This window comes from Lucilia sericata, unplaced genomic scaffold (genome assembly GCF_015586225.1).
Source record: "Lucilia sericata isolate MDLA Ls3-8-SP2 unplaced genomic scaffold, ASM1558622v1 Contig000712F_arrow, whole genome shotgun sequence".
In the NCBI taxonomy this organism is placed as follows: domain Eukaryota; kingdom Metazoa; phylum Arthropoda; class Insecta; order Diptera; family Calliphoridae; genus Lucilia; species Lucilia sericata.
In genome coordinates, this window is record NW_023994715.1 from 44,603 (window position 1) to 70,853 (window position 26,251).

The 26,251-nt window shown below is 29.4% G+C and overlaps 2 protein-coding genes and 1 long non-coding RNA gene across 26 annotated transcripts; 1 reads left to right on the forward strand and 2 right to left on the reverse strand.

Moving 5' to 3' along the window:
- Positions 1-6,346: 6,346 nt before the first annotated feature.
- On the reverse strand, positions 6,347-8,632 carry LOC119607591. The gene is made up of 4 exons (XM_037961574.1): positions 8,476-8,632; positions 8,233-8,424; positions 6,587-8,172; positions 6,347-6,460 (listed from the first exon to the last, which is right to left on the reverse strand). The coding sequence occupies exons 1-4, from the start codon at positions 8,549-8,551 to the stop codon at positions 6,347-6,349; spliced, it is 1,968 nt and encodes a 655-aa protein (XP_037817502.1). The 5' UTR covers positions 8,552-8,632.
- A 7,178-nt stretch (positions 8,633-15,810) lies between these two features.
- Positions 15,811-24,722, reverse strand: LOC119607587. Of its 24 annotated transcripts, none has more exons than XM_037961557.1 (32): positions 24,580-24,722; positions 24,370-24,460; positions 20,826-20,845; positions 20,654-20,743; positions 20,484-20,574; positions 20,314-20,424; positions 20,144-20,254; positions 19,974-20,084; positions 19,804-19,914; positions 19,634-19,744; positions 19,464-19,574; positions 19,294-19,404; positions 19,124-19,234; positions 18,954-19,064; positions 18,784-18,894; positions 18,614-18,724; positions 18,444-18,554; positions 18,274-18,384; positions 18,104-18,214; positions 17,934-18,044; positions 17,764-17,874; positions 17,594-17,704; positions 17,424-17,534; positions 17,254-17,364; positions 17,084-17,194; positions 16,914-17,024; positions 16,744-16,854; positions 16,574-16,684; positions 16,404-16,514; positions 16,234-16,344; positions 16,064-16,174; positions 15,811-16,004 (listed from the first exon to the last, which is right to left on the reverse strand). In XM_037961557.1, the coding sequence occupies exons 5-32, from the start codon at positions 20,517-20,519 to the stop codon at positions 15,891-15,893; spliced, it is 3,036 nt and encodes a 1,011-aa protein (XP_037817485.1). In that variant the 5' UTR covers positions 20,520-20,574; positions 20,654-20,743; positions 20,826-20,845; positions 24,370-24,460; positions 24,580-24,722; the 3' UTR covers positions 15,811-15,890. The 24 variants fall into 24 exon arrangements, 22 of the variants coding, with proteins under 22 accessions (XP_037817485.1, XP_037817479.1, XP_037817480.1 ...); XM_037961551.1 differs by having other exon boundaries at positions 20,484-20,594; XM_037961552.1 differs by having other exon boundaries at positions 20,484-20,594; positions 24,370-24,457; positions 24,580-24,716.
- Positions 20,109-20,924, forward strand: LOC119607590. The gene is made up of 4 exons (XR_005231741.1): positions 20,109-20,188; positions 20,296-20,358; positions 20,636-20,699; positions 20,815-20,924. It is a non-coding gene; the product is annotated as an uncharacterized LOC119607590 (long non-coding RNA).
- Positions 24,723-26,251: the final 1,529 nt, after the last annotated feature.

Below are 26,251 nucleotides of genomic sequence, written 5' to 3' on the forward strand. Positions count from 1 at the left end.
ACTAGGTCCTGCCCCTAAAAGCAATTTAACCGTCTTTAACAAGTTGCATTATCAATTTGTGTAGAACCAAAATATATATATATATATATATATATATATATATATATATATATATTTTGAAAATCCTTAAATCTTTCACACACATGCATACATACATGCACATTATTAAATATCGTTAAAGCATATCTTAGGGCGCTATAAAAATATAAAAGAAAATGGGGTTTGTAATGTTCAATAAATCTTGGAATTGTAATGATTTAAACTGTTTAAATCTTGGGATTTGTCTATTTCAGACATGAGAAAACTTATTTCTACAGATATTTAATCATTTAAAAAACTATTAATATCTGGTGGAGGGTATTTAAGATTCGGCTCAGCCGAATATAGCACTCTAACTTGTTTTTTTGTATTTTTTTCAACAAGCATTAAATTTTACATCTTATATTTTCTGAACTGTTTATCCGATTTTAATCGTTTTAGTTCCCAATGAAAGCCTATGTCTTGTAGCTTGATAATATTCAAGATATTTAAAAACTTAATGTTTTATTTGATGATGAACAGAAAAAAAATTTAAGAATTTGATACAAAAATTAAATTGTTTATGAACAAAAAATTAAAATTTTTGATAATTGAATGATGTGGATTATTTTACTAAAAGTTTATTTACTTGAGATCCCCTCATTGTCCCATTCTGAAATTTTTATATTTTATTGAAAACACTATAAGCAATCTTATGTGAAGGAATAAAGAAAATGTAAGGTACCCTTTTTGAGATATCATTGATTAAAGTCGTAGTTTGATGTCATTGTTGACTCAAACTGTAAATTTTTGATTGTGTTAGTAAAAAAACTCACACCGCATATATACATGTCAGTTTTTTTCACTAACATAATTAAAAAACTTACCGTTTGAGTCAACAAATTAGGAACTAAAACGATAAATATTTTATAAAATATACGATGTCAAATTTAATGCTTGTTGAAAAAAATCTTAAAAAATTTGAACTTTAAACCTTGATAAAATCTAAACCGTAATGAATTTTGAAATTTTGAAGAACTTTAAACTTCGTATTGGTACAAAGAATGTGTGTACCAAGTTTTATCAAAATCGGAAAGGGTAAGGTACAAAACCTGTTCGAAAATTTGTTTAACCGTTATGTCAATACCCACATACCCGGGTATGTTTTTCATTTTTGAAGTGATATATCTCGAGATCTATATATCGTATCGGCTTGAAATTTGGACTGTGCTTTCAGAGTAATGTTTTCTATACATTTTCCAAAAATTAGTTAAATATATATATTAAACCGATTTATGACCGATTTTCTATTTTTACCTCGTGTATCAATACCCAACATACCTGGGTATGTATACAAATTATATGTCAGTTATCGGACAAAAATTAAGTTTCATTATAAATTTTATGTTTTATTATTACAATTATATATATTCTTGTATCTTATGAAAAAAAATTAACTAAACAACAAGTTTAGTTCCAAATACAGAGTCATGTGTTTTTATTCATAAATTTTAATGTGATATATTTGAGGACCCTGTAACATTAACAAATATGTTCCGATTTTGATGAAGTAATTTTTTTTTATTGTATATGAATTAGTAAAGTAAATTTATGCTGATTATAATAATTTTATTCTCATATAAACAAAAATATTTAAGTTTAAATTTTAAAATTAAAATTTTTGACCATGACTTAGCAATCTTATTTTGCAAAAAACTTCCCTACTTACGACAGCAAAAACAATTTCATTAATGCTAATCGATTTTATACACCTTAATAAATAATATATAAAAGTTTTGTTCAATTATCTTTCCCGGTCACTGAGTAATAGCTTCTTGAAGTCAAAATTTTACAAAGTCAAATTCTGCATAATGTACATTATACGTTATGAAGGCGTTTTTCTTTACGTTTTTTGCATATGATATTTTTGTTAATAGGAAAGCAATAAGAAAACTTTAAAAGAAATTGCTACAATTTAATGGTTTATGATCAAAAACTATTTAATTTATATATACAGACGTTTTATTAAATTAGTTTTAATAATTATCTGAATTATACACTAGAAATGTATAAAAAGATGAAATAGCCATATAAATTGTATGACATACCCGGTTATGTTGGGTATTGATGTACGTAATTTTGCTCGGGTATAGACAAGACGGTTAATGCCCTAAGAATAAGTATATACATATATATGTATATCAAATAACTAATAACACTAGGTAACAACGATTTTGTTTAGAATATAAAACCTATATGGTTTTCTTTGTTTAGGACGTCAAAGACCAGAAAAAGTATGTATTTAAAAAATCTAGGACGTCAAATCTTTTAATTATTCATTAAAAAAATGCTAAAAAAGGGTTAAATTCGGAAGAAAAAATTTAAATTTATAGTTTTATTTATTTTTTATATAAACAATTTTATGGGTCTTATTCACAACACTTTAGCAAAGGTATTCTTATTGCAAAAATATTGAAAATTCAGTTAAAATAATATTAATCTTGGTGAATAGATGTCAGGTTTATTACTCATACTTCTAAGAGCTTTTAAGAAACAATATAAATATATATGAGGGTTATATTCAAATACGCAAGTTTATAATTTCTCCTCTATATAAATCCTCTTTCAGAAAATAAATTTATTCCCAATAAATTATTAAAACATTTTAGTATTATGATACATTCGAAAAAATTATTTGTTTTAAAACATCCTTCTTAGAGCTCGGTCCGTGATCCAAACCATTAAGATCATATTCCGAAAATAAAATCGATACACGATATAAATTTGAGCATAAATCTAATAAATGAGCATATCTTGGTAAAACGTCTTGTGTTGGTGCGTATGTAATATTCGGCATTCCTTAACTTTTACCTGTTTTTATATGTTCATACATTTTTATTTTATTGTATATTTTAAATGGAAGATATTAGCCGTTTTAGCATTAGTCACTACATTGTTAACAAAACGACGCTCTTTTAGCTTATTTTTTCAAATATTTGTTACGATTATTGCATAATAATATTTAAAATAATTCACTTCTTAGTTTAATTTATAGTGTAAATTATAAATTACAATAAACATATACAAAAAGTTTTCGTGAGAATTTCTTAAAATTTCACATCTCAAAACTAAATTTTTGCAGTTCTCTATAGAAATTAATCTTTAAAGTTCTTTAATTATAAAAAAGTGCAAAATAGAAGAAAAAATGCCAAAAAATGCACTTTTAATGCTAAAAATTTCTAGCAACGAAAAAGTGATAAAGTGACGAAAAAGTGATAAAAAACATCTGGCCCTTTTTTCTAAAAAATAAGTGCAGCCGACGAAAAAAAGTGCTAGAATTGCACTTTAAATGCCGTTATGGCAACACTGTTCCTATATAAATTAAATACAAAAATTCGCTTATCTTGGAAGCTATTACAGTTAGAATCTTCAAATTTTGCACGAATAACTTTAACATCCATTTAAACATTTTGGGTAATAAATTGGCGGACTACCCATGAGGGGAGCGACACCTCACATATTAATTAAATACAAAAATTCGTTTATCTGGGAAACTAATGAAACTTAATTCTTCAAATTTTGCACGAAGAACTTAAATATTCATCTGAACATTTTGGAGGAAAGAGCGCGGACTTTTATCTGGGGAGCTTGAAGCCCCCACATGAATCAAATAGAAAAATTCTTATATCGTATATCTTCAAATTTTACATGAAGAACTTTGACATTCATGTGAACATTTAGAGTATAACGGGCGGACTTTCAATGAGTGGCTTGGCACAACATATATGAATTAAATACAAAATTTCGTTTACCTTGGAAACTCTTATATTACTAAAATTTTTCATAGATAAATAGAAATTGGTGATACATAGAAACTGGCGAACTTGCAATAATTTGATTGACATCTCTCATATGTAACATATTATAAATATGGAAAACTATTGTAGTTAGAATCATCAAAATCGTTAAGTGGGTTTTTTATTTATACATATTGCTTTTAGGGTAGCAAAGCACACAATTTTTTTTTAAATTACCACTTATCGATTTTGTAAAGGGATATTTATATAGACAAGGTCAAATCATGGACCAATTTGAAATAGTCTTTTGCATTTTCGTTGAATTATGTGAAAAATCCTGTACATTATACCTGGACAGCCAGCCGCACAGACGGGTAAACATGGCTTAATGGACTTTTAAAAACTTGATTCGAATTTAGCACTTTTTTCAACAAATTTGCACTTTTTTGACCGTCATTTTGCACTTTATTCTGAGGGAGTTCTGGCAACACTGCATATAAGATCCTGTACAGAAAATAACTTTAACGCTCATAACCAGTGGGACCAGGTCTCAAAAAATGTTGCGGCTAAATCCCATCCAAAATAATGATAGAAAAAATGCTAAATTGATTTTAAAATGCCAAAAAAAATGCTAAAATTTTGTAAGTGTTTTTATGAACAATTCATATTAATTTGTAACTGAAATTCATTGTAATTTATATCAAGTAAGAAAGTATATTCTGCCGTGGTTGACCATATGAGTATAAAATTTGATTTATTTTTCGTAATAAAGCATTTATGTTGAATTGAACCTTGGTTCCGATATATTTAAACTAATTTTCTGAGAAAGGCTTTATACATTTGTATATGTATGGGGGCTAGGTAAATTAAAGGACGGACTTTAACCATTTTTAAAAGGTTTTGTCATTGGATCAAAAAGCATACGTGCTTATTGTTTTGAAAATTTCAACCTCTACCAGACGGTCAGACTTACATGGCTTAATCGATTCAGAAAATGATTCTTAACCAACTAGTATACTCAAACGTAGTATAGTGGAGTAGGGTAAAAAATTAAGTTCCGTGGTATTAAGATAAACAGAAATGCTAAAAATTATTTCAAAATTTTTGTAAATTTATCAATATGTAATGTCTCTAACTTTAAAATATTTCTGAATGCAAAAATTACATTAAAACTCTATTAATTACACTAGTTGCTCATGGTATAAAACCTATATGTGTTTTCGGAAGGAAAAGTATAATATTTCTAGTTTTACTTTTTTTATATAAACAATTTTATTTGTCTTCCTCAAAACACTTTAAAAATGATTTTCATGTCACAAAAATATTGAAAATTCCGTTGAAATAATTTTAAATCTCGGTGAATAGATGTCAGGCTTATAACTCATACTTCCAAGATTTTTTCGGAAAAATATATTTGAGAATGTATGAAATGAATTGAGAGATATATTCAAATCCGTAAGTTTGTAATTCTGGAATAAATTGTCAATAATATTTTCGAAATTTATGTATTTTTTTAATTAAAAAAAAACGTCACAACAAAATTACTAAAAATTTGGTAAAAATAAAAAGAACAGAAAGTAGGATGACAAAGTCTTAATTATATATTATTGATTTTTTTCAATACTTATTTTCAATAAATTAACAAGAACTCCTGAAGGATGATAAAAATTAAAACCTCTTTATTTCGTATAGGAAAAAATAAAATTTGTTAATTAACCGTCATACATAGCCTTTTCCAAAATTATATGTTTCATTCCATGAGCAAACAAAAAGTATTAGTTTGTAAAATAGCGTACTGAACGTATTTGTAAAAATATATAAAATCTCTTGAATTATTTCTATCACCTCGAATTTAAAAAAGCATTGGGTTCCAGAAAAATATTTTAGAATACAACATTTTAAAGTCTTCACTTTTATTGGCGTAATTTTAAGTTATTTATCTTCATGAATCTTTTTGCATTATTTTGAATTACAGTGTAAATTATTATATTTCTCATATTTCTTGTTGCTTGTGTTTGGGTAGACATTTAATTCTGATTTTTTCCGGTTAAACCTATTTCAAATATAAATCTTTTTTGCAAAAATTTGTCTTTTTTTGTTTATATACTATAATTGCAAAAAAAGCTAAAAATATTTTATAAAAATGCTAAATAAAATGCCAAATGCTAAATTAAAATTTTACAGCTAAATCAAAATAAAAAATGCTAAATCTAGCTGCAAAAATGCCAAAATGGTCAAACTGCTCACAACTGTCTTCATAATACCAGTTTACAGGGTTGTCAGATTTTTTTTACCTCCATCGCCAAAAGCTAAACGCAAAATCGCCAAAATAAAATATTATTTATCTATTTATTCCAAAATAAAAATCGTTTAAAAAATCATTTATATTTATTTATTTCATTTATTATAAAGTCAATATAAATCTAATAAAAGTCTATAATAAAATATTATATTTTTTTTTACTTTACATTTGTACTTTTAGTGCGTTAGTTATTTATATTAAATTTATATCGAAATATTTTTTACAAAAATTAATTGCGTAAATCTATAATATCATATACCTCATTCTCTGCAGATTCATTTTCACTGCTTGGTGTATCATACATTGTATTAGAATTAAACTTTTTTAACATTTTATCTGTAGGCTGAAATGAATTGCAACAATATTTATTAACATTCATTTAACTTATTATTCTTATCAATGAATCTAAAAGTTCATATTGAATTTTATTACGTAAGCGAGTTTTAGTGTAATTCATAATAGAAAATACCCTTTCTACGCAAGCGTTGCTGGTTGGTAAAATTAACATGTTTAGAACGGCCAATGCTAAATCTTTAAAGTGAAATGTTCCAGCCGCATCGCAATAATTGTAAACTTGTGGCCAAAAGTCTAATAAATTTTTTGGGATTTCACCTTTAAAGACCTCAGTCCAATTGATATATGCTAATTTTGACCATTGCAATTCATATTCCCCTGCAGATATTTTTGGATTTAAAAATAAAGTTAACGAATTTTGAACTTCCGAAAATTTTACTTGTGTTAAAGGGTTTCCACATTTTAATATTGAAAATTCTTTATATGTTTTAAAAATATTTATATTTTCAGGTAACCGTTTTAGCATTTCTTTTAATAGTTTTTTTAAGTACAAAAAACAATTTTCTTTTAAAATGTCTGCATCATATTCATTCATTTTTATATTTTTTAATTCCATTTCAAATTCTGTGCCAAAATCCATAGATTCCAATGGCAGAAAAGAATCAGGCGAATCAATAGCCAAATTTAATGAACATATTAAGTTATCCAAATTTCCATTATTTTTTAAAATTGACGGCTTAAACATTTTAGAAGAAAAAATTAATATTGTTGAAACTATTTCATCATACATGCTACCTGCATCCATATGATCAGGTTGAAATTCTAAATTTAAATGATTCATTTTATTAACTATTGGGTTAATAAATATCAAAAAAAGTCTATTTTTTTCGTCAGATAATTCTTTATAAATATGTTGAGCAGTCTTGTCATTTTCAGCAGTTGAGATTAAAGAAAAGTGGTATTTTAACTCCACCCACTGCTCCAAAACTCTTCTGATGGCGGCCCCATAAGACAGCCAACGAGTCCCCGATATTTGTACAAGTTTTCTAAAATTATTTGAATCAACTCCAATGTTAACCAAATCAAAAGCTCTTTTGTATAGTAAAGTACGAAGTGGGCTGTGGCTAAAATAGTTGTAAATTTCTTTAAGTAAAAAGTCTGCATTTTTGGGAATTTCACTTGAGGCTTTGGAGCAGCATAAATGGAGGGAGTGGCAGGTACATTTTAAAAGTAATAATTGTGGATTTTCTTGTTTTAAAAGGATAAATAACGATTTATTTTTACCACATAGATTACTGGCCCCGTCAGTTCCAAGAGCTATTAAGTTTTTTATATTTAAACCCACTTTGTTTAAAAACAGTTTCATACCTTCAAAAAGATTTGTTGCAGTAGCTTCTTCTACCAGGAAAATGTCCAAAAAATGGGTAACAATTTTAAGTCTTTTATGATCAAAAAATCTTACACAAATGCTCATCCATTTAGTTTGGGATATATCGGTAGATTCATCTACCACCAAACTGTAAAAATTATCACCAATATCTTTCACCAAATCCTCTAAAATTGACGGAGAAACGACATTTTTGATAATAGCAGTACACTTAGTTTTGTGCAGCCTTAATTTTTCAAATGCACTTTCTTTTGTTGAGCAGTTCCGTAGCAAGGTTGTAAGGTGGTCAACAGAAGCAATTGAGCTATGTTTTGCAATAAAAACGGCTAGTTTAATGTCAATAATTTTAGACTCATTTGATTGCGGCTGTGTTACTAAAAGTATATAAAAATACATTAAAATTTATTTTATATATTTGTTTAAAATGAACTTACTAAAATTTTCAATTTTGTTTTGCTTAAACAGCACCGCCATATTAGAAATGTGTTTATTACTTTCTGAATGCTTTTTTAGATCGATCTTATGGGATCTTAGAGCTATTTTGCATCCAAAACACCACGATGTATATTGGTCGTTAGATGTTGATTGGTACGACAAAGGGGCATCTGCAATAGATTTTAGCCAACCTACAAATTTAAGTCATTAAAAGGTTTAAAATATTACATTTGTGTACTTACCTTTGGCCCAAATTTCATTTTCCCACTCCTTTCGATGTCGACGATCTACTTTAATTTTTTTTGAAGAAGATGCCATTATAACATTTACGTTTTTTAAATAATGCTTTAATAGTATTTCTTTAATTTTTTACTTCTCCTAAATGTTTTCTTTTGAAGTCTTAATTTTTCTATTTACCGTTAACTAATTTGACACTTGTTTGCCATCAATACTGCACATTTAAAGAGGTGTCACACATCACATTTTTCAATATCAATTTTGACGGAAAAGTACTCTTAACAACAACAATCAGCTTGTTGTTTTTGTATTGTTTTACAAGTGTACGAAATGTCAAAGATATTGTTATAACCACAAAGTAAGCAGAGGCGACACGGCCACCAAGCGGCGGAAAGATGCACTAAAACTTGTCAAAGTGGCATCACTCATTTAACCCTTAAATAAAAAGAAGACAGCAAATATTAATATAATATGTATAGCTATCTCTTTTTTTTGTGAGGGTTAAATAAAAAATTGTTTGTTTACATTGAAATGTAAATTTTTTTAAACAAATTTGTGAAAAAAATGAGGAAAACTTTCTTTTTGCGCCAAAATTGGTGTCAATTTTGGCTTCAAAATTGCGATTTCGGCGCAAATTCCTCATTTCTGTTGTGTCATTTAAGAGTAGTAGTTGGAGTTTCGTAATTTTTTATTGGCCGCAGAAAAAATCAAAACAAAAAAACAGCAACATGTAAGTTTCATTTGGAAATTTTTAAATTTATTTTTTTCTAATATTCTCTTTATTTTTCAGGAGCCGCAAATGTGTTAAGGATTGTCCAGGAGGGGAGAATCTTCACCGCTTTCCAAAGGATCCGACAAGGTAGGAGTTTGAATTTTTAAGTGTCCAGTAAAGCCGGAAAGTGAATTTTCATTTTACAATTTCAATGGGAAAAATGTATGTCCAAAATGGAAATTGAAAATTTGCCTTTCCGTCTTTAATTCCAATTTGATAATATCATCTTTACCAATTGGATTATTGTGTAAGTTTGCAAGAGTGTTTTGTGTATTCTTCTTTTATTACCGGCAGTATATGAAGTCTTTGGTTGTAGACGGTGGCAATAAAAAATGATTACACAAAAACTTTTACAAATGATTACACAAACATTTATACTGGCATATGAATTATTATATAGACTGGTGTAAGAATTACACTATTTACCAGTCATTAATTAATTTATTGATTAGTTCTCTGTTGATTAGTCTATTGATTAGTTTATTGACTAGTCTTTTGATTAGTCAATTGACTAGTCTATTGATTAGCCAATTGATAAGTCTATTGATTAGTCTATTGATTAGTCAGTTGACTAGTCTGTTGATTAGTCTATTGACTAGTCAATTGATTAGTCAATTGATTAGTCTGTTGATTAGTCAATTGATTAGTCTATTGACTAGTCTATTGATTAGTCAGTTGACTAGTCTGTTGATTAGTCAATTGATTAGTCTATTGATTAGTCAATTGATTAGTCAATTGATTAGTCTATTGATTAGTTAATTGACTAGTCAATTGATTAGTCTATTGATTAGTCAATTGACTAGTCTATTGATTAGTCAATTGACTAGTCTATTGATTAGTCTATTGATTAGTCAATTGATTAGTCTATTGATTAGTCTATTGAATAGTCTATTGATTAGTCTATTGACTAGTCTATTGATTAGCCAATTGACTAGTCTATTGAATAGTCTGTTGATTAGTCTATTGATTAGTCAATTGATTAGTCTATTGATTAGTCAATTGACTAGTCTATTGATTAGTCTATTGACTAGTCTATTGATTAGCCAATTGACTAGTCTATTGAATAGCCTGTGGATTAGTCTATTGACTAGTCAATTGATTAGTCTGTTGATTAGTCAATTGATTAGTCAATTGATTAGTCTATTGACTAGTCTATTGATTAGTCAGTTGACTAGTCTGTTGATTAGTCAATTGATTAGTCAATTGATTAGTCTATTGATTAGTCTATTGAATAGTCTATTGATTAGTCAGTTGACTAGTCTGTTGATTAGTCAATTGATTAGTCAATTGATTAGTCTATTGACTAGTCTATTGATTAGTCAGTTGACTAGTCTATTGATTAGTCAATTGATTAGTCAATTGATTAGTCTATTGATTAGTCAATTGACTAGTCTATTGATTAGTCTATTGACTAGTCTATTGATTAGCCAATTGACTAGTCTATTGAATAGTCTGTTGATTAGTCTATTGACTAGTCAATTGATTAGTCAATTGATTAGTCTGTTGATTAGTCAATTGATTAGTCAATTGATTAGTCTATTGACTAGTCTATTGATTAGTCAGTTGACTAGTCTGTTGATTAGTCAATTGATTAGTCTATTGATTAGTCAATTGATTAGTCTATTGATTAGTCAATTGACTAGTCAATTGATTAGTCTATTGATTAGTCAATTGACTAGTCTATTGATTAGTCAATTGATTAGTCAATTGATTAGTCTATTGATTAGTCTATTGAATAGTCTATTGATTAGTCTATTGACTAGTCTATTGATTAGCCAATTGACTAGTCTATTGAATAGTCTGTTGATTAGTCTATTGACTAGTCAATTGATTAGTCAATTGATTAGTCTGTTGATTAGTCAATTGATTAGTCTATTGATTAGTCTATTGAATAGTCTATTGATTAGTCTATTGACTAGTCTATTGATTAGCCAATTGATAAGTCTATTGATTAGTCTATTGATTAGTCAGTTGACTAGTCTGTTGATTAGTCTATTGATTAGTTTATTGACTAGTCTTTTGATTAGTCAATTGACTAGTCTATTGATTAGCCAATTGATAAGTCTATTGATTAGTCTATTGATTAGTCAGTTGACTAGTCTGTTGATTAGTCTATTGATTAGTCTATTGAATAGTCTATTGATTAGTCTATTGACTAGTCTATTGATTAGCCAATTGACTAGTCTATTGAATAGTCTGTTGATTAGTCTATTGACTAGTCAATTGATTAGTCAATTGATTAGTCTGTTGATTAGTCTGTTGATTAGTCAATTGACTAGTCTATTGATTAGTCAATTGACTATTCTATTGATATTTTTTATAATATTGAACCTAGAAACATGAACATTAAGAGTCCTAAGTTAGTGAAAATCAGCAGGAAAGTACTCTTGGTACTATATCGTTCTATGATTTGGCTTTTATACGCACAGGTAACACCCTGATTGATTTAAAATCTCTAAAATGAGACTTTCTGGTACTTTTTTTGTTTTACAACTGGTAGTTTTTGATTTTTTGTAATAAAACTCATAATGAATGTTTTTGTAACACATCATGGTGAAGGGTATATATGATTCGGCAAAACCAAATATACAACTCGCACTTGTTTTCTATTATATTGAAGCTAAAAGCATGAAATTAAGCATGAGAGTCCATTATTTGAGTACTTTTACATATATATTTAATAGCCCAATTCACGATTTGGTGTATTTTTTTCCAATTTTAAATATGTATATGCTATTAATTCTGAACGATTTTTTCTGCTTTTTGGGGGCTTTTCGCTTTAAATTCGTTCATTCCTCTATCTCCGGTGCTTCTAGAAGCAACATTTTTTGTTTAATTTCTTCTTTTTATTACTTTTGTAATTTAATGTTTTTTTAATTGTTTTTATATAAATTATTTATTTTTCAAGCTGTCTGTTTGTATTGCAAAATTTTGAGTAAATAATAACTACGTATTTAAGTGTAGTATATTTTATAAACCGTAGCATGAGTATTTCAGTATATTTTGTTAGTGAATTCTAAAAATATACACTAGATTGTGAATTGGGCTAATGCGAATATACTTTTTTTACAATATAAAAATATTGGACACATTAATTTTAATACCTTAACGTTATTGTTTTTTCTAGACGTGCCGAATGGCTTCGCATATTATGTGTGAAGTCATCGGTGAAACGCTTATATGCATGTAGTCGGCATTTTTCGGAAGAATTCATTTTTGGGAATAAAATATCTAAATTTGCTGTTCCAAAAAGTGAAACTTCTGAACTAAAGAACACTTTGCCTTTAGAATCTAATTTATTAAATTCAACTCCAGTTTCAATTCTCAACGAAGAAAATACAACAGGTTTAGATAGCTCAGATAATTTAACAGACAAGGACATTCCTATGACAGACATTGTGACGCAAAATAGCGTAGATGCTCCAATAGATATTCAGACGACAGAAGACAATTCTAATATTGAGGTTCTAGAAGAAGACATAGGTGACATAGATATTACAGTGGGAGCCACAGAGAAAACCTATTCCTACAAATTAAGGACACTACAAACGGCACTCGACAATTTCCGAGGACGATATTTGACAGAGAAACGGATTAAATCCAGATTACAGACAGAAAATGCTAGGTTATCGACACAGGTAGATAAATACAAGAAAAAAGTTGAGAAATTGGAATTTGAGTTGAAGAAGAAGAATGATATGTCGTCGAAAGTATCAAATTCTATGTCGGTTTGTTTAGAAAATAGTTTAATTAATCATAATAGAGAGCCCAAAAATCGTCGGTATGGTATTGGCTTAAAATTAATAGCTCTAGCTGTGTATTTCCTTTCTCCTTTAGTATACCGTTACTTAATTATTTTGCTGGATTGGCCTCAAGTTAGAACTTTACAACGGTTTGTAAAGGACTGGCCAAAATCTCCAGGTAATTTAAATGGAACTTATGAAGCGTTAAAAGAACGTGCACGCGGATTTACGGAGGAAGAGAAGTACGTTAGTGTATCTTGTGACGAAATGTCTTTGAAATCTTTTCTTGATTACGATAGGTTTAAAGACAAAATAATAGGCCTAGAGGATTTCGGGGACGAAAATCGTTCACGAAATATAGCGACTAGCGCTATGGTTATTATGGCAAGTGGAATAGGTGGCAATAGTTGGTCGCAAGCTGTTTCTTATTTCTTTGTAAAAGGTAGTTGTAAAGGACATGTTATGAAAAAATATATTTTCGAGGCAATATCGAAGTTACAAGACATAGGATTGAAACCTTGCCAATTCGTTTGCGATCAAGGAGCCAATTTCGTCAACTTTTCAAAGAGTGTTGAAGTAACTGTCCAACGACCATATTTTGAGGTAAATGACAAACAGATTCATTTTATGCACGACAGTCCTCACCTTTTGAAAAGCAGTCGGAATTGTCTTTTAAATAAAGGCAATAAAATTTATTTTGAAAATAAGCTTGTATCTTGGGAAGACGTGATTCATTTCCACAAAGTAGATTCAAATTCCATAAAATGTGCCCCTAAGCTAAGTATGGAGCATATTCATCCTAATAATTTCCAAAAAATGAAAGTCAACTTAGCAGCTCAAGTTTTAAGCCGTACTGTTGTTACCGGAATGCGAATACTACAAGCTTCAGGGAAATTAGATTCTTCTAGATCTTCAACATTTTTGAGCACCGCTGACTATTTAGAATTTTTTAACGATCTTTTTGACATTTTCAATAGCCGTACAGAGGGAACAATTTTTAATGCTTCCGACGAACAGTTGGAATTCCTTAGACAGGCCTCGAAAAAACTTCTTTCCATTAAAATTATTGACGAAAAGGGAATAGATATAACAAAAACTTTTAAATTTATTAACGGTTGGTTAAACAACATTTCGGCTTTGAAAAGCCTTTTCCTTTATCTTAATCAAGAAGGATTTCAGGGAATCAAGACACGACGACTTACACAGGATCATTTGGAACATTTCTTTGGCCAAATTCGAAAGGGATCTGGTAATTCAGTACGAATTACACCTCGTAATTTTTCAAGCTCATTCCAAAAGAGGTGGGGTCTTCAGTATGTCAATGTAGTAGTAAATGGAAACTGTGAAACTGTTTCCCAGGAAGATAAAATATTAGATTTTTCCATAGTAGATTTTGCTTATAGTTTAGATGCTAATAATACCCAATGGGATGAGTTTCATTCTCTACCAAATCCTTGTCCATCCATTAGAGAGTCAGATGTTCATGATAGTAGTCTTGATAGGGAGGAAAGTGTTGTCCTTGAAAACAATGCATTTGTTTACATATGCGGATATTTTTATTTCAAACTGCATAAAATGCATTTATGTGATCACCCCTTACCAAATTTTGATAGCAACGAAGAAATTCCGTTAGATTATAGCTTCACCTTTGCCAAACAATTTGAAAACTGTCACCTAGTTAAACCACCTCAAGAGTTCGTTGCTTATTGTTCAGAATTAGAGAGGAAATTCATGAGTATTTTTGATAGTAATTGCCATCGAGATAACCTTCTTCAAATTATTTTTAACGAGCTTGTTAGTATACAACCATATCTCTGTTGTGGTAATATTAAACATGAGGATATTTTAAATTTATTTATTCGTATTAGAATTTATTTTATTCTTAGATTTTTTAATGCCAAAATGAAAGAACCCAATTTCAAGCAAAAATATCTTTGCGTCTCTCACTTGTAATATTCTACTTCTTATATTCCAAATGATCCACTTCAATTAGGCAAGGACAGAGTTGTTTACTTGATACATTATCTAAATATCATTTAAAATCATTCTTTCAATATATGAGATATTATCAATCTTACAGGCTTTAGTTCAGAAGTATTCATTTCTTAGTTAAGATGCTTTTTATTTTAATATTTTGTATATATTTTTTTAATTAATTTTATTAATCATTATTTTGCATATATTTTTACATAATTTCATTTCAATTATTTGGTATTGGATTACATTTATTTCTCACACATCTAATTTGCTTGCTAACACAATAACACTAACAAACATAACACCTGGTATTAACAATACATTATTATAATTTAGTTCAATGTGTATGAAATGTATGTATATAAAGTACTTAAACCCAACATAATTCACAAAAACTTCCACTACACGAAATACATTCACCAATCTTTCTAAAAATGTAATATCTTTAATATATTTTATTTTTTGCATTTGCAATTTGTTTATATCATTTATATATTGAATGTTTAAGAGGTTTTGTGTACATATACTTTTATACTATATATAATTATTTTGAATTAAAATCAACATTGTAGTATTGTAGTATGAGCTATTAAAAACATTATTTTCCAAAAGAATCTTGGTTATAACTTTGTTTTACTGTAATCCAGGAGTAAGTACAGCGAATATAAAATGCGTCAGCATTTCTAGCATAAACTTACTCAAGACCATCATGCGTGGTGAAGAACCACAACCTACTTGAGGTGATGCTGTTTAATACAGAACATGACGGATCTAGACCAGAAAAGGTCGATAAAAAATCATCCAACAAAATAAAAACTGGTAATCATTACTGTAATTGACAATTACAATTACTAATTGTAAGTTTATTAAACCGAACATTGTAACACATTTGAAAATTATAAATTTTAATATATTTATGGCTTCCATTTCAGTGAACTCCGTGCATGATTTGGTCCAATTGGTCCATTAGCTTCAGGTCAGTAGCCTTGACAAAATTTGTAAAATTTTGTCCATAGTGTACCCTTAAACGAAAAGAGAAAAACTTTGTTAATAATGATTTTTGTTTTTTTGTTTTATTTTCAGGCACTTGAGGGTACTTACCGCTGATCCAGGAGAGATTTGGTCCAATTCGTCCATTAGCTTCAGGTCAGTAGCCTTGACAAAATTTGTAAAATTTTGTCCATAGTGTACCCTTAAACGAAAAGAGAAAAACTTTGTTAATAATGATTTTTGTTTTTTTGTTTTATTTTCAGGCACTTGAGGGTACTTACCGCTGATCCAGGAGACATTTGGTCCAATTCGTCCATTAGCTTCAGGTCAGTAGCCTTGACAAAATTTGTAAAATTTTGTCCATAGTGTACCCTTAAACGAAAAGAGAAAAACTTTGTTAATAATGATTTTTGTTTTTTTGTTTTATTTTCAGGCACTTGAGGGTACTTACCGCTGATCCAGGAGAGATTTGGTCCAATTCGTCCATTAGCTTCAGGTCAGTAGCCTTGACAAAATTTGTAAAATTTTGTCCATAGTGTACCCTTAAACGAAAAGAGAAAAACTTTGTTAATAATGATTTTTGTTTTTTTGTTTTATTTTCAGGCACTTGAGGGTACTTACCGCTGATCCAGGAGAGATTTGGTCCAATTCGTCCATTAGCTTCAGGTCAGTAGCCTTGACAAAATTTGTAAAATTTTGTCCATAGTGTACCCTTAAACGAAAAGAGAAAAACTTTGTTAATAATGATTTTTGTTTTTTTGTTTTATTTTCAGGCACTTGAGGGTACTTACCGCTGATCCAGGAGACATTTGGTCCAATTCGTCCATTAGCTTCAGGTCAGTAGCCTTGACAAAATTTGTAAAATTTTGTCCATAGTGTACCCTTAAACGAAAAGAGAAAAACTTTGTTAATAATGATTTTTGTTTTTTTGTTTTATTTTCAGGCACTTGAGGGTACTTACCGCTGATCCAGGAGAGATTTGGTCCAATTCGTCCATTAGCTTCAGGTCAGTAGCCTTGACAAAATTTGTAAAATTTTGTCCATAGTGTACCCTTAAACGAAAAGAGAAAAACTTTGTTAATAATGATTTTTGTTTTTTTGTTTTATTTTCAGGCACTTGAGGGTACTTACCGCTGATCCAGGAGACATTTGGTCCAATTCGTCCATTAGCTTCAGGTCAGTAGCCTTGACAAAATTTGTAAAATTTTGTCCATAGTGTACCCTTAAACGAAAAGAGAAAAACTTTGTTAATAATGATTTTTGTTTTTTTGTTTTATTTTCAGGCACTTGAGGGTACTTACCGCTGATCCAGGAGAGATTTGGTCCAATTCGTCCATTAGCTTCAGGTCAGTAGCCTTGACAAAATTTGTAAAATTTTGTCCATAGTGTACCCTTAAACGAAAAGAGAAAAACTTTGTTAATAATGATTTTTGTTTTTTTGTTTTATTTTCAGGCACTTGAGGGTACTTACCGCTGATCCAGGAGACATTTGGTCCAATTCGTCCATTAGCTTCAGGTCAGTAGCCTTGACAAAATTTGTAAAATTTTGTCCATAGTGTACCCTTAAACGAAAAGAGAAAAACTTTGTTAATAATGATTTTTGTTTTTTTGTTTTATTTTCAGGCACTTGAGGGTACTTACCGCTGATCCAGGAGAGATTTGGTCCAATTCGTCCATTAGCTTCAGGTCAGTAGCCTTGACAAAATTTGTAAAATTTTGTCCATAGTGTACCCTTAAACGAAAAGAGAAAAACTTTGTTAATAATGATTTTTGTTTTTTTGTTTTATTTTCAGGCACTTGAGGGTACTTACCGCTGATCCAGGAGAGATTTGGTCCAATTCGTCCATTAGCTTCAGGTCAGTAGCCTTGACAAAATTTGTAAAATTTTGTCCATAGTGTACCCTTAAACGAAAAGAGAAAAACTTTGTTAATAATGATTTTTGTTTTTTTGTTTTATTTTCAGGCACTTGAGGGTACTTACCGCTGATCCAGGAGACATTTGGTCCAATTCGTCCATTAGCTTCAGGTCAGTAGCCTTGACAAAATTTGTAAAATTTTGTCCATAGTGTACCCTTAAACGAAAAGAGAAAAACTTTGTTAATAATGATTTTTGTTTTTTTGTTTTATTTTCAGGCACTTGAGGGTACTTACCGCTGATCCAGGAGAGATTTGGTCCAATTCGTCCATTAGCTTCAGGTCAGTAGCCTTGACAAAATTTGTAAAATTTTGTCCATAGTGTACCCTTAAACGAAAAGAGAAAAACTTTGTTAATAATGATTTTTGTTTTTTTGTTTTATTTTCAGGCACTTGAGGGTACTTACCGCTGATCCAGGAGAGATTTGGTCCAATTCGTCCATTAGCTTCAGGTCAGTAGCCTTGACAAAATTTGTAAAATTTTGTCCATAGTGTACCCTTAAACGAAAAGAGAAAAACTTTGTTAATAATGATTTTTGTTTTTTTGTTTTATTTTCAGGCACTTGAGGGTACTTACCGCTGATCCAGGAGACATTTGGTCCAATTCGTCCATTAGCTTCAGGTCAGTAGCCTTGACAAAATTTGTAAAATTTTGTCCATAGTGTACCCTTAAACGAAAAGAGAAAAACTTTGTTAATAATGATTTTTGTTTTTTTGTTTTATTTTCAGGCACTTGAGGGTACTTACCGCTGATCCAGGAGAGATTTGGTCCAATTCGTCCATTAGCTTCAGGTCAGTAGCCTTGACAAAATTTGTAAAATTTTGTCCATAGTGTACCCTTAAACGAAAAGAGAAAAACTTTGTTAATAATGATTTTTGTTTTTTTGTTTTATTTTCAGGCACTTGAGGGTACTTACCGCTGATCCAGGAGACATTTGGTCCAATTCGTCCATTAGCTTCAGGTCAGTAGCCTTGACAAAATTTGTAAAATTTTGTCCATAGTGTACCCTTAAACGAAAAGAGAAAAACTTTGTTAATAATGATTTTTGTTTTTTTGTTTTATTTTCAGGCACTTGAGGGTACTTACCGCTGATCCAGGAGACATTTGGTCCAATTCGTCCATTAGCTTCAGGTCAGTAGCCTTGACAAAATTTGTAAAATTTTGTCCATAGTGTACCCTTAAACGAAAAGAGAAAAACTTTGTTAATAATGATTTTTGTTTTTTTGTTTTATTTTCAGGCACTTGAGGGTACTTACCGCTGATCCAGGAGACATTTGGTCCAATTCGTCCATTAGCTTCAGGTCAGTAGCCTTGACAAAATTTGTAAAATTTTGTCCATAGTGTACCCTTAAACGAAAAGAGAAAAACTTTGTTAATAATGATTTTTGTTTTTTTGTTTTATTTTCAGGCACTTGAGGGTACTTACCGCTGATCCAGGAGACATTTGGTCCAATTCGTCCATTAGCTTCAGGTCAGTAGCCTTGACAAAATTTGTAAAATTTTGTCCATAGTGTACCCTTAAACGAAAAGAGAAAAACTTTGTTAATAATGATTTTTGTTTTTTTGTTTTATTTTCAGGCACTTGAGGGTACTTACCGCTGATCCAGGAGAGATTTGGTCCAATTCGTCCATTAGCTTCAGGTCAGTAGCCTTGACAAAATTTGTAAAATTTTGTCCATAGTGTACCCTTAAACGAAAAGAGAAAAACTTTGTTAATAATGATTTTTGTTTTTTTGTTTTATTTTCAGGCACTTGAGGGTACTTACCGCTGATCCAGGAGACATTTGGTCCAATTCGTCCATTAGCTTCAGGTCAGTAGCCTTGACAAAATTTGTAAAATTTTGTCCATAGTGTACCCTTAAACGAAAAGAGAAAAACTTTGTTAATAATGATTTTTGTTTTTTTGTTTTATTTTCAGGCACTTGAGGGTACTTACCGCTGATCCAGGAGAGATTTGGTCCAATTCGTCCATTAGCTTCAGGTCAGTAGCCTTGACAAAATTTGTAAAATTTTGTCCATAGTGTACCCTTAAACGAAAAGAGAAAAACTTTGTTAATAATGATTTTTGTTTTTTTGTTTTATTTTCAGGCACTTGAGGGTACTTACCGCTGATCCAGGAGACATTTGGTCCAATTCGTCCATTAGCTTCAGGTCAGTAGCCTTGACAAAATTTGTAAAATTTTGTCCATAGTGTACCCTTAAACGAAAAGAGAAAAACTTTGTTAATAATGATTTTTGTTTTTTTGTTTTATTTTCAGGCACTTGAGGGTACTTACCGCTGATCCAGGAGAGATTTGGTCCAATTCGTCCATTAGCTTCAGGTCAGTAGCCTTGACAAAATTTGTAAAATTTTGTCCATAGTGTACCCTTAAACGAAAAGAGAAAAACTTTGTTAATAATGATTTTTGTTTTTTTGTTTTATTTTCAGGCACTTGAGGGTACTTACCGCTGATCCAGGAGACATTTGGTCCAATTCGTCCATTAGCTTCAGGTCAGTAGCCTTGACAAAATTTGTAAAATTTTGTCCATAGTGTACCCTTAAACGAAAAGAGAAAAACTTTGTTAATAATGATTTTTGTTTTTTTGTTTTATTTTCAGGCACTTGAGGGTACTTACCGCTGATCCAGGAGAGATTTGGTCCAATTCGTCCATTAGCTTCAGGTCAGTAGCCTTGACAAAATTTGTAAAATTTTGTCCATAGTGTACCCTTAAACGAAAAGAGAAAAACTTTGTTAATAATGATTTTTGTTTTTTTGTTTTATTTTCAGGCACTTGAGGGTACTTACCGCTGATCCAGGAGACATTTGGTCCAATTCGTCCATTAGCTTCCAGGTCAGTAGCCAACAATTAGAAAATTTCCAGATATTAAAAAATTTCTTGCAAAAAAACAAAGAATTAATATTATTACAAATACAACGTATTAAAATGTATTTTTCTTTATTTGCAGATATTACTTACCATTTTTCCACAAGGTACAACTTCGTTGGAGTTCATTTTTGTTATTTTTTTTATAAATAAACAAAAAAAAATAAAAAATTGTGAAAATTTTTCAATAAATTTTGTGTTTATTTATTTATTTATTTTTGAACACATGTTAAAAAAGGTAGTATATGGTTGATATTTTTTTCACATTAGTGTGCGTATATGTGATATTTTTTCTTTCTTTCATATTATGGGGGTAAGCTCAGCTGATAATCGCTTTTTACAAACGTCAGTTCTGACAAATCTGGTTATATCTGTGGTTATAACCCATAAATATGAACTGATTTACTTGTTGTCATTAATTGTGTCATTCACTATGTAATAATAACATAATATATGAGGGATACCAGAGATGTATAATGTTATGTTATTAAATTTAAGTGTTAAAAAAGGTATTTCAAAAAAATAAAAGTAATTTGTTAAAAAATAGCCAAATAAATCGCCAACTAGCCTGTAAATCGTCAAAAACTCGCCACGTCGCCAATTGAAAATTTTGGTCGCCAAAGGCAATGAAAAATCGCCACGTTTGGCGAGAAATCGCCACATCTGAGAGCCCTGCCAGTTTAGCGACGAAATTTAACATAGTTCCACTTCAGAAAATGAATTTGTTATTTTAATGTCCAAATGTAAGCATGAAACAAATAAAAATAATTTTGTTTACTTTTTTCTCAATTTGGTTATATTTTATTCGAATTTTGGCTAGAAAAAAAAATTTTGTTGTGGCAACACTGCTTACAATACTTAACACAATTCGCAAATTTCAATTTGCTTCACAAAAATATAACTACATTATTTTATACAAACTGAAATACTTATATATTTAATGTTATAAACCAAATGAGAATTATTTCAACTTATTTCATTGTCGCGTAAAAAACACATACAAAAAAATAATCTGTATGAGTAAATGTGTTGTTGAATTCATTTGTTGTTGTATCAGCAGACATATAACAACCAGTGTTGCCAGCAAATGAATTTCAAAATATACTAAAACTTGAAAAACTAAGTGCTAAAATGTTCTACGTATGAAAAAAAAGTGCTAAAATTTTTTAATCTTACAAAACAATATAAATGTTTGTTTTTTCTAGTTTTTATTAAAATACTGATGATGTAGTGCATGCGTGCGTAATGCTCATTTTGATATTTTTCAAAAGATCGTATTTTATTTGTAATATAATTTTTTATATATTCATAAACAACATTTCAATTCTTTTCGAATTTGTATTATTGAACATAAACATTCAGCTTAAATACGATTTCGAATTTTAATTTTAACCTTTGATATAAAAAGCCCTTCAAGTTCGGCATTAGAAAATGGTGAAACGAGTAATGACAATACAAAAATTTTCAAAATTATATACATTGATTTTTGTCATAATGTTGTTTTGCAATATCCAACCACTGATTTTCAATAATATTTTTATCAGTTATACTATACTTTGTTTTTTATAGAAAACATAGAAATATTTTTTAATTTTTTTTATCAAGCAAATTATGCTAAAAAGCATTTAGCATAATTTTAAAAAAATTCAATGCATTTTCACGATGCAAAATGCTAAATGTAGCACTGAAAGTGCTAAAATGGCAACACTGATATAATGGTTATTTATAACAATATAACATACAATGGTTATATAACATAACATATAATGGTTATAAAAGGATATAGATAACATAATGGGCCATAATTATAGTCATCAAAAAAGTATACTTTGGTAGGAAAAGCCCAAAACGGCAACGCTGATGGAAATATTTGATCATAATATTTTTCTATTTATCATAACATTGTTATACTTGATCATATTACGATCCAATGTGATCAAAATTTCGTTTAAAAATATGTATCGAAATCAAAATAAATTTTACTGAATTAGTTAAATTACATTTTCTAAAAAAATGTTAAAAAATATATATAAAAAAGCTTACTTTTTCGGCTAAAGTCAGTTTTATACTAAAAACAAGCTGAAATTGTTTTTAACAAAGTTAACATCACTTTAACTCTATCAGCTGTTTGTCATTTATCAAAAGTTACAAAAAAAGTTACAAAAAAACATACCAAAAACAAACGTTGTATGAATTATGTTATTTTTTTTATAAATTATGGATAAAGTGTTGAAAAATAATAATTGTTTTGGTTTTATCGAATATTTGTGTGAAGAAAGAAAGTCTAAGTTGCATGTTTAAGGAACTTCAGCCCATTTGAGCTGGACGCTGATGAGTTTTTTTGCGATATAGGTAGGCTTGCCAGATTTGAAATCAACAAAAAACGTACATCGTAGTTAAAAAAGCAGTACAATTAAGTAGAAAAAAGTACAATTGTTTGTTTTTAAAAAATTTCAATTAAATTGTTCTAAAAACGCTATATTGATATTGGTTTCACAACAAACTCAATTGAAAACTCATTTATGACAAATAAATTTATAATTAATCTATTTACAAATAATTTTTTAATATTCGTGTGTTATTAATTTATATTTTTTCTTTAAAAAATTTCGAATTCACCAAATTTTTGTTTTGTTTGGTTTTTGTTTTGTTTGGTTTGTCTCTATCAACGAACTGTCTGTCATATTTATCATTCTCATACTCTCTCGTTGCAAATTTTGTAAAGTACACGAACGGAATATAGTAACAAATTGTTACAAATTACCGAGAACTCGAACTGATATATTGTTGATAGAAAAACGTTCTAAAAACCCATACAATCTTATTCTGATATTCAAATTTGTCATTTAGCTCTTTTTTATTTAAAACATATCAATTATTACAAGTCAATAACTTTCTTCCAACTTCCTCAGATACTTCACTTACGAAAAATTAGAATGGCAGGATCGTTTTTCTTTAAATCGTTCCTTAGCGGGGATGGATAAAGTCATCGAATGGTACATGACGGAGCATTACAGACCATTTTAACATTCAAACATGTCCTTCAGATTTCTAATTTTTTTATTTCGAAAATTCATTAAAAACTTTCATTACATTGATGTCTAAATCATATGTTAATAACTTTAAAGCATTTTTAATAAATGTATTATTTAATACATGACAAAGACATTCAAACCTCATATCCAATGGATGGGAATTATCTATTAAGTCCTTAAATAGCGATTCTATAAGTAGAATAATTGTCTGTGGTCATATTTATACCTATAAAATTATGGTAAAATACAAAAAAAAAAGTACAAAAAGAAGTACAAATACTAAAAAGAAGTACATTTGCGTACTTCTTTAGGGGTTATGCAGTTAAAAGTACAATTACTAAAAAAAAGTACGCGTACTGCTGAAAACAGTACGTCTGGCAAGCCTAGATATAGGCTTGATAAAATAGCAACGCCATTTTTAATAAGTTTATTTTTCTTCAAAATGTTAATGAATTAATGGCAACGCTATGCTTGAGTGAACGCGTTTTTTTACATCAGCTGGTTAATTTTTATTTCTTTTATTATTTAAACTAAGAAGAAAAATGTATTAAATGTAAAAAGTTAATAACTCTGTAAAGAAGGTGCTATATTTCTAGGAATACCTGGAATTTTTGCTGTCGTGATATTCTTTGCCTTAATTTCTTGGTGGTATTTTTTCCTGGTTATGGTTGCTGTTACATTTTGTTGCTGCTGCTGTAATTTGTTATTGACTTAACAAGGAGAATACTTTACATTGCAATTAATAATACTCTATAAGAATTTTGTGAATTCTTATATGAATCACCTGAAATTTTATTTTGTGGTATACTTACGTTTTTGGTTCAACTTATTTCCTGTGGAGGCTGCTGTTGCATTGTTGTTACTACTGTTGCTGTATATATTTTTGAAGACTTTTTTAGCGCCATTTTGTGTATCTAATATACTTACATACATACATATAAATATAACAACAATTATACTCTTCTAATGGCTCCGGGTAAGAAAGTGCATAAGTGTGGCGTTTGTAATCTCTGCATAGGCAGTCAATCTAGCATTTTATGCAACATCTGTTCATTGTGGATACATGCATCTTGTGCAAAAATTTCTGATGAAGAAATGGCTAAAATTAATGAAGTCAAGTCCATGTCTTACATATGCTCGCCATGTAAGGGTAATATGTCTGCTGGTGGTTTACGTGGTGAAATAACCAATCTGAATGCCAAATTTGATGGGTTGAGTTCTAAGTTTGATGAGTTTATTGCCAAAGGGAATGATGACCGTGATTTTATTAAGCAATCTTTTACTGATGTAGTTTCTGACATTAAAAAAAGAACTGTCTTCGTGTGTGAGAGAGTTGAAATCTGAAATTGTTGATTGTAACAATTCAATACGCCGGGTTGAAACTAATACAGATATTAGACTGTCTGCCTTGGAGGCTGAAAATAATTCGTTGTATAAAAGATTCAATAGATCTGATATTATTGTTAGTGGCTTACCGGATTGTATTGTTAATCTTGCTGATACTATCATTAACTTGGCTAGTTTTTATGAAATCCAAGTTACGATACAGGATATTAATCAGGCTGTTTATATTAACAATAAAAAATCTGTTCTTGTCAAATTTAATTCCATTTTTATAAGAGACAGTATTATGAACGAATACTTTAAAACCATAAAGACTCAACCTCTCAAGGCATCAGATTTTGTCACAGATCCAAAAATACCGAATAATTTACTTAATCGACGAATCTTTCTGAACAAGCATTATTCTCCTGCTGCGGGTAAACTGAATGCTATGTGCCTAAAATTGCGTCAGAGCAAATTGATTAATAAATATAAACTTGTTAATGCTGTTAAGCCGTTTGCTAAACTTACTTTGCATAATAATACAACAATTGGGCGTGATGCTTGTGGCTGTGCAGAATTGCTGAAGATGGGTGCTGCTGATGTTCTTACTCTGCTGAACTGATATTTGTACTTAAGTATATTTACACACATTTTATTTTAATTTTTATTTAACTTAGAATCTAATGTAATGTTTGTATATGAATTTTACTTATTTTTTCTCTGTAAACTTCATTACACTAGATTCTCACTTAAATTTTAACTTTAAATCCATGTACTTATCCCATTTACATATATACTTATGAACTTCTTGTAGAATGGAATTTTGAGTAAATTCTTATTTATATGATTTTTTTACACATGCACTGTTGCTGGTTTTTATCCAATTAGAATTTAACTTTTATATTTTTGGAATTTTTAATTCAATTATTGCTTAAAAGTAACGCCATCATTATTCTTTTTCACTTATACGTTTCAATGTTGGCTACCCTGTTTTTTTGGAATCGATTGATTATTGGTATAATTTGTTTCAATTTTTATGCAATGTTGCCGGAATGAATTTATATATATGTAATTGGGATATTATTAATTAACTTTTTCTCTTCTTTTTTTCTTATATATATTAGATTTTAGTGCTTTTCTGATTTGAAAATTCTATTT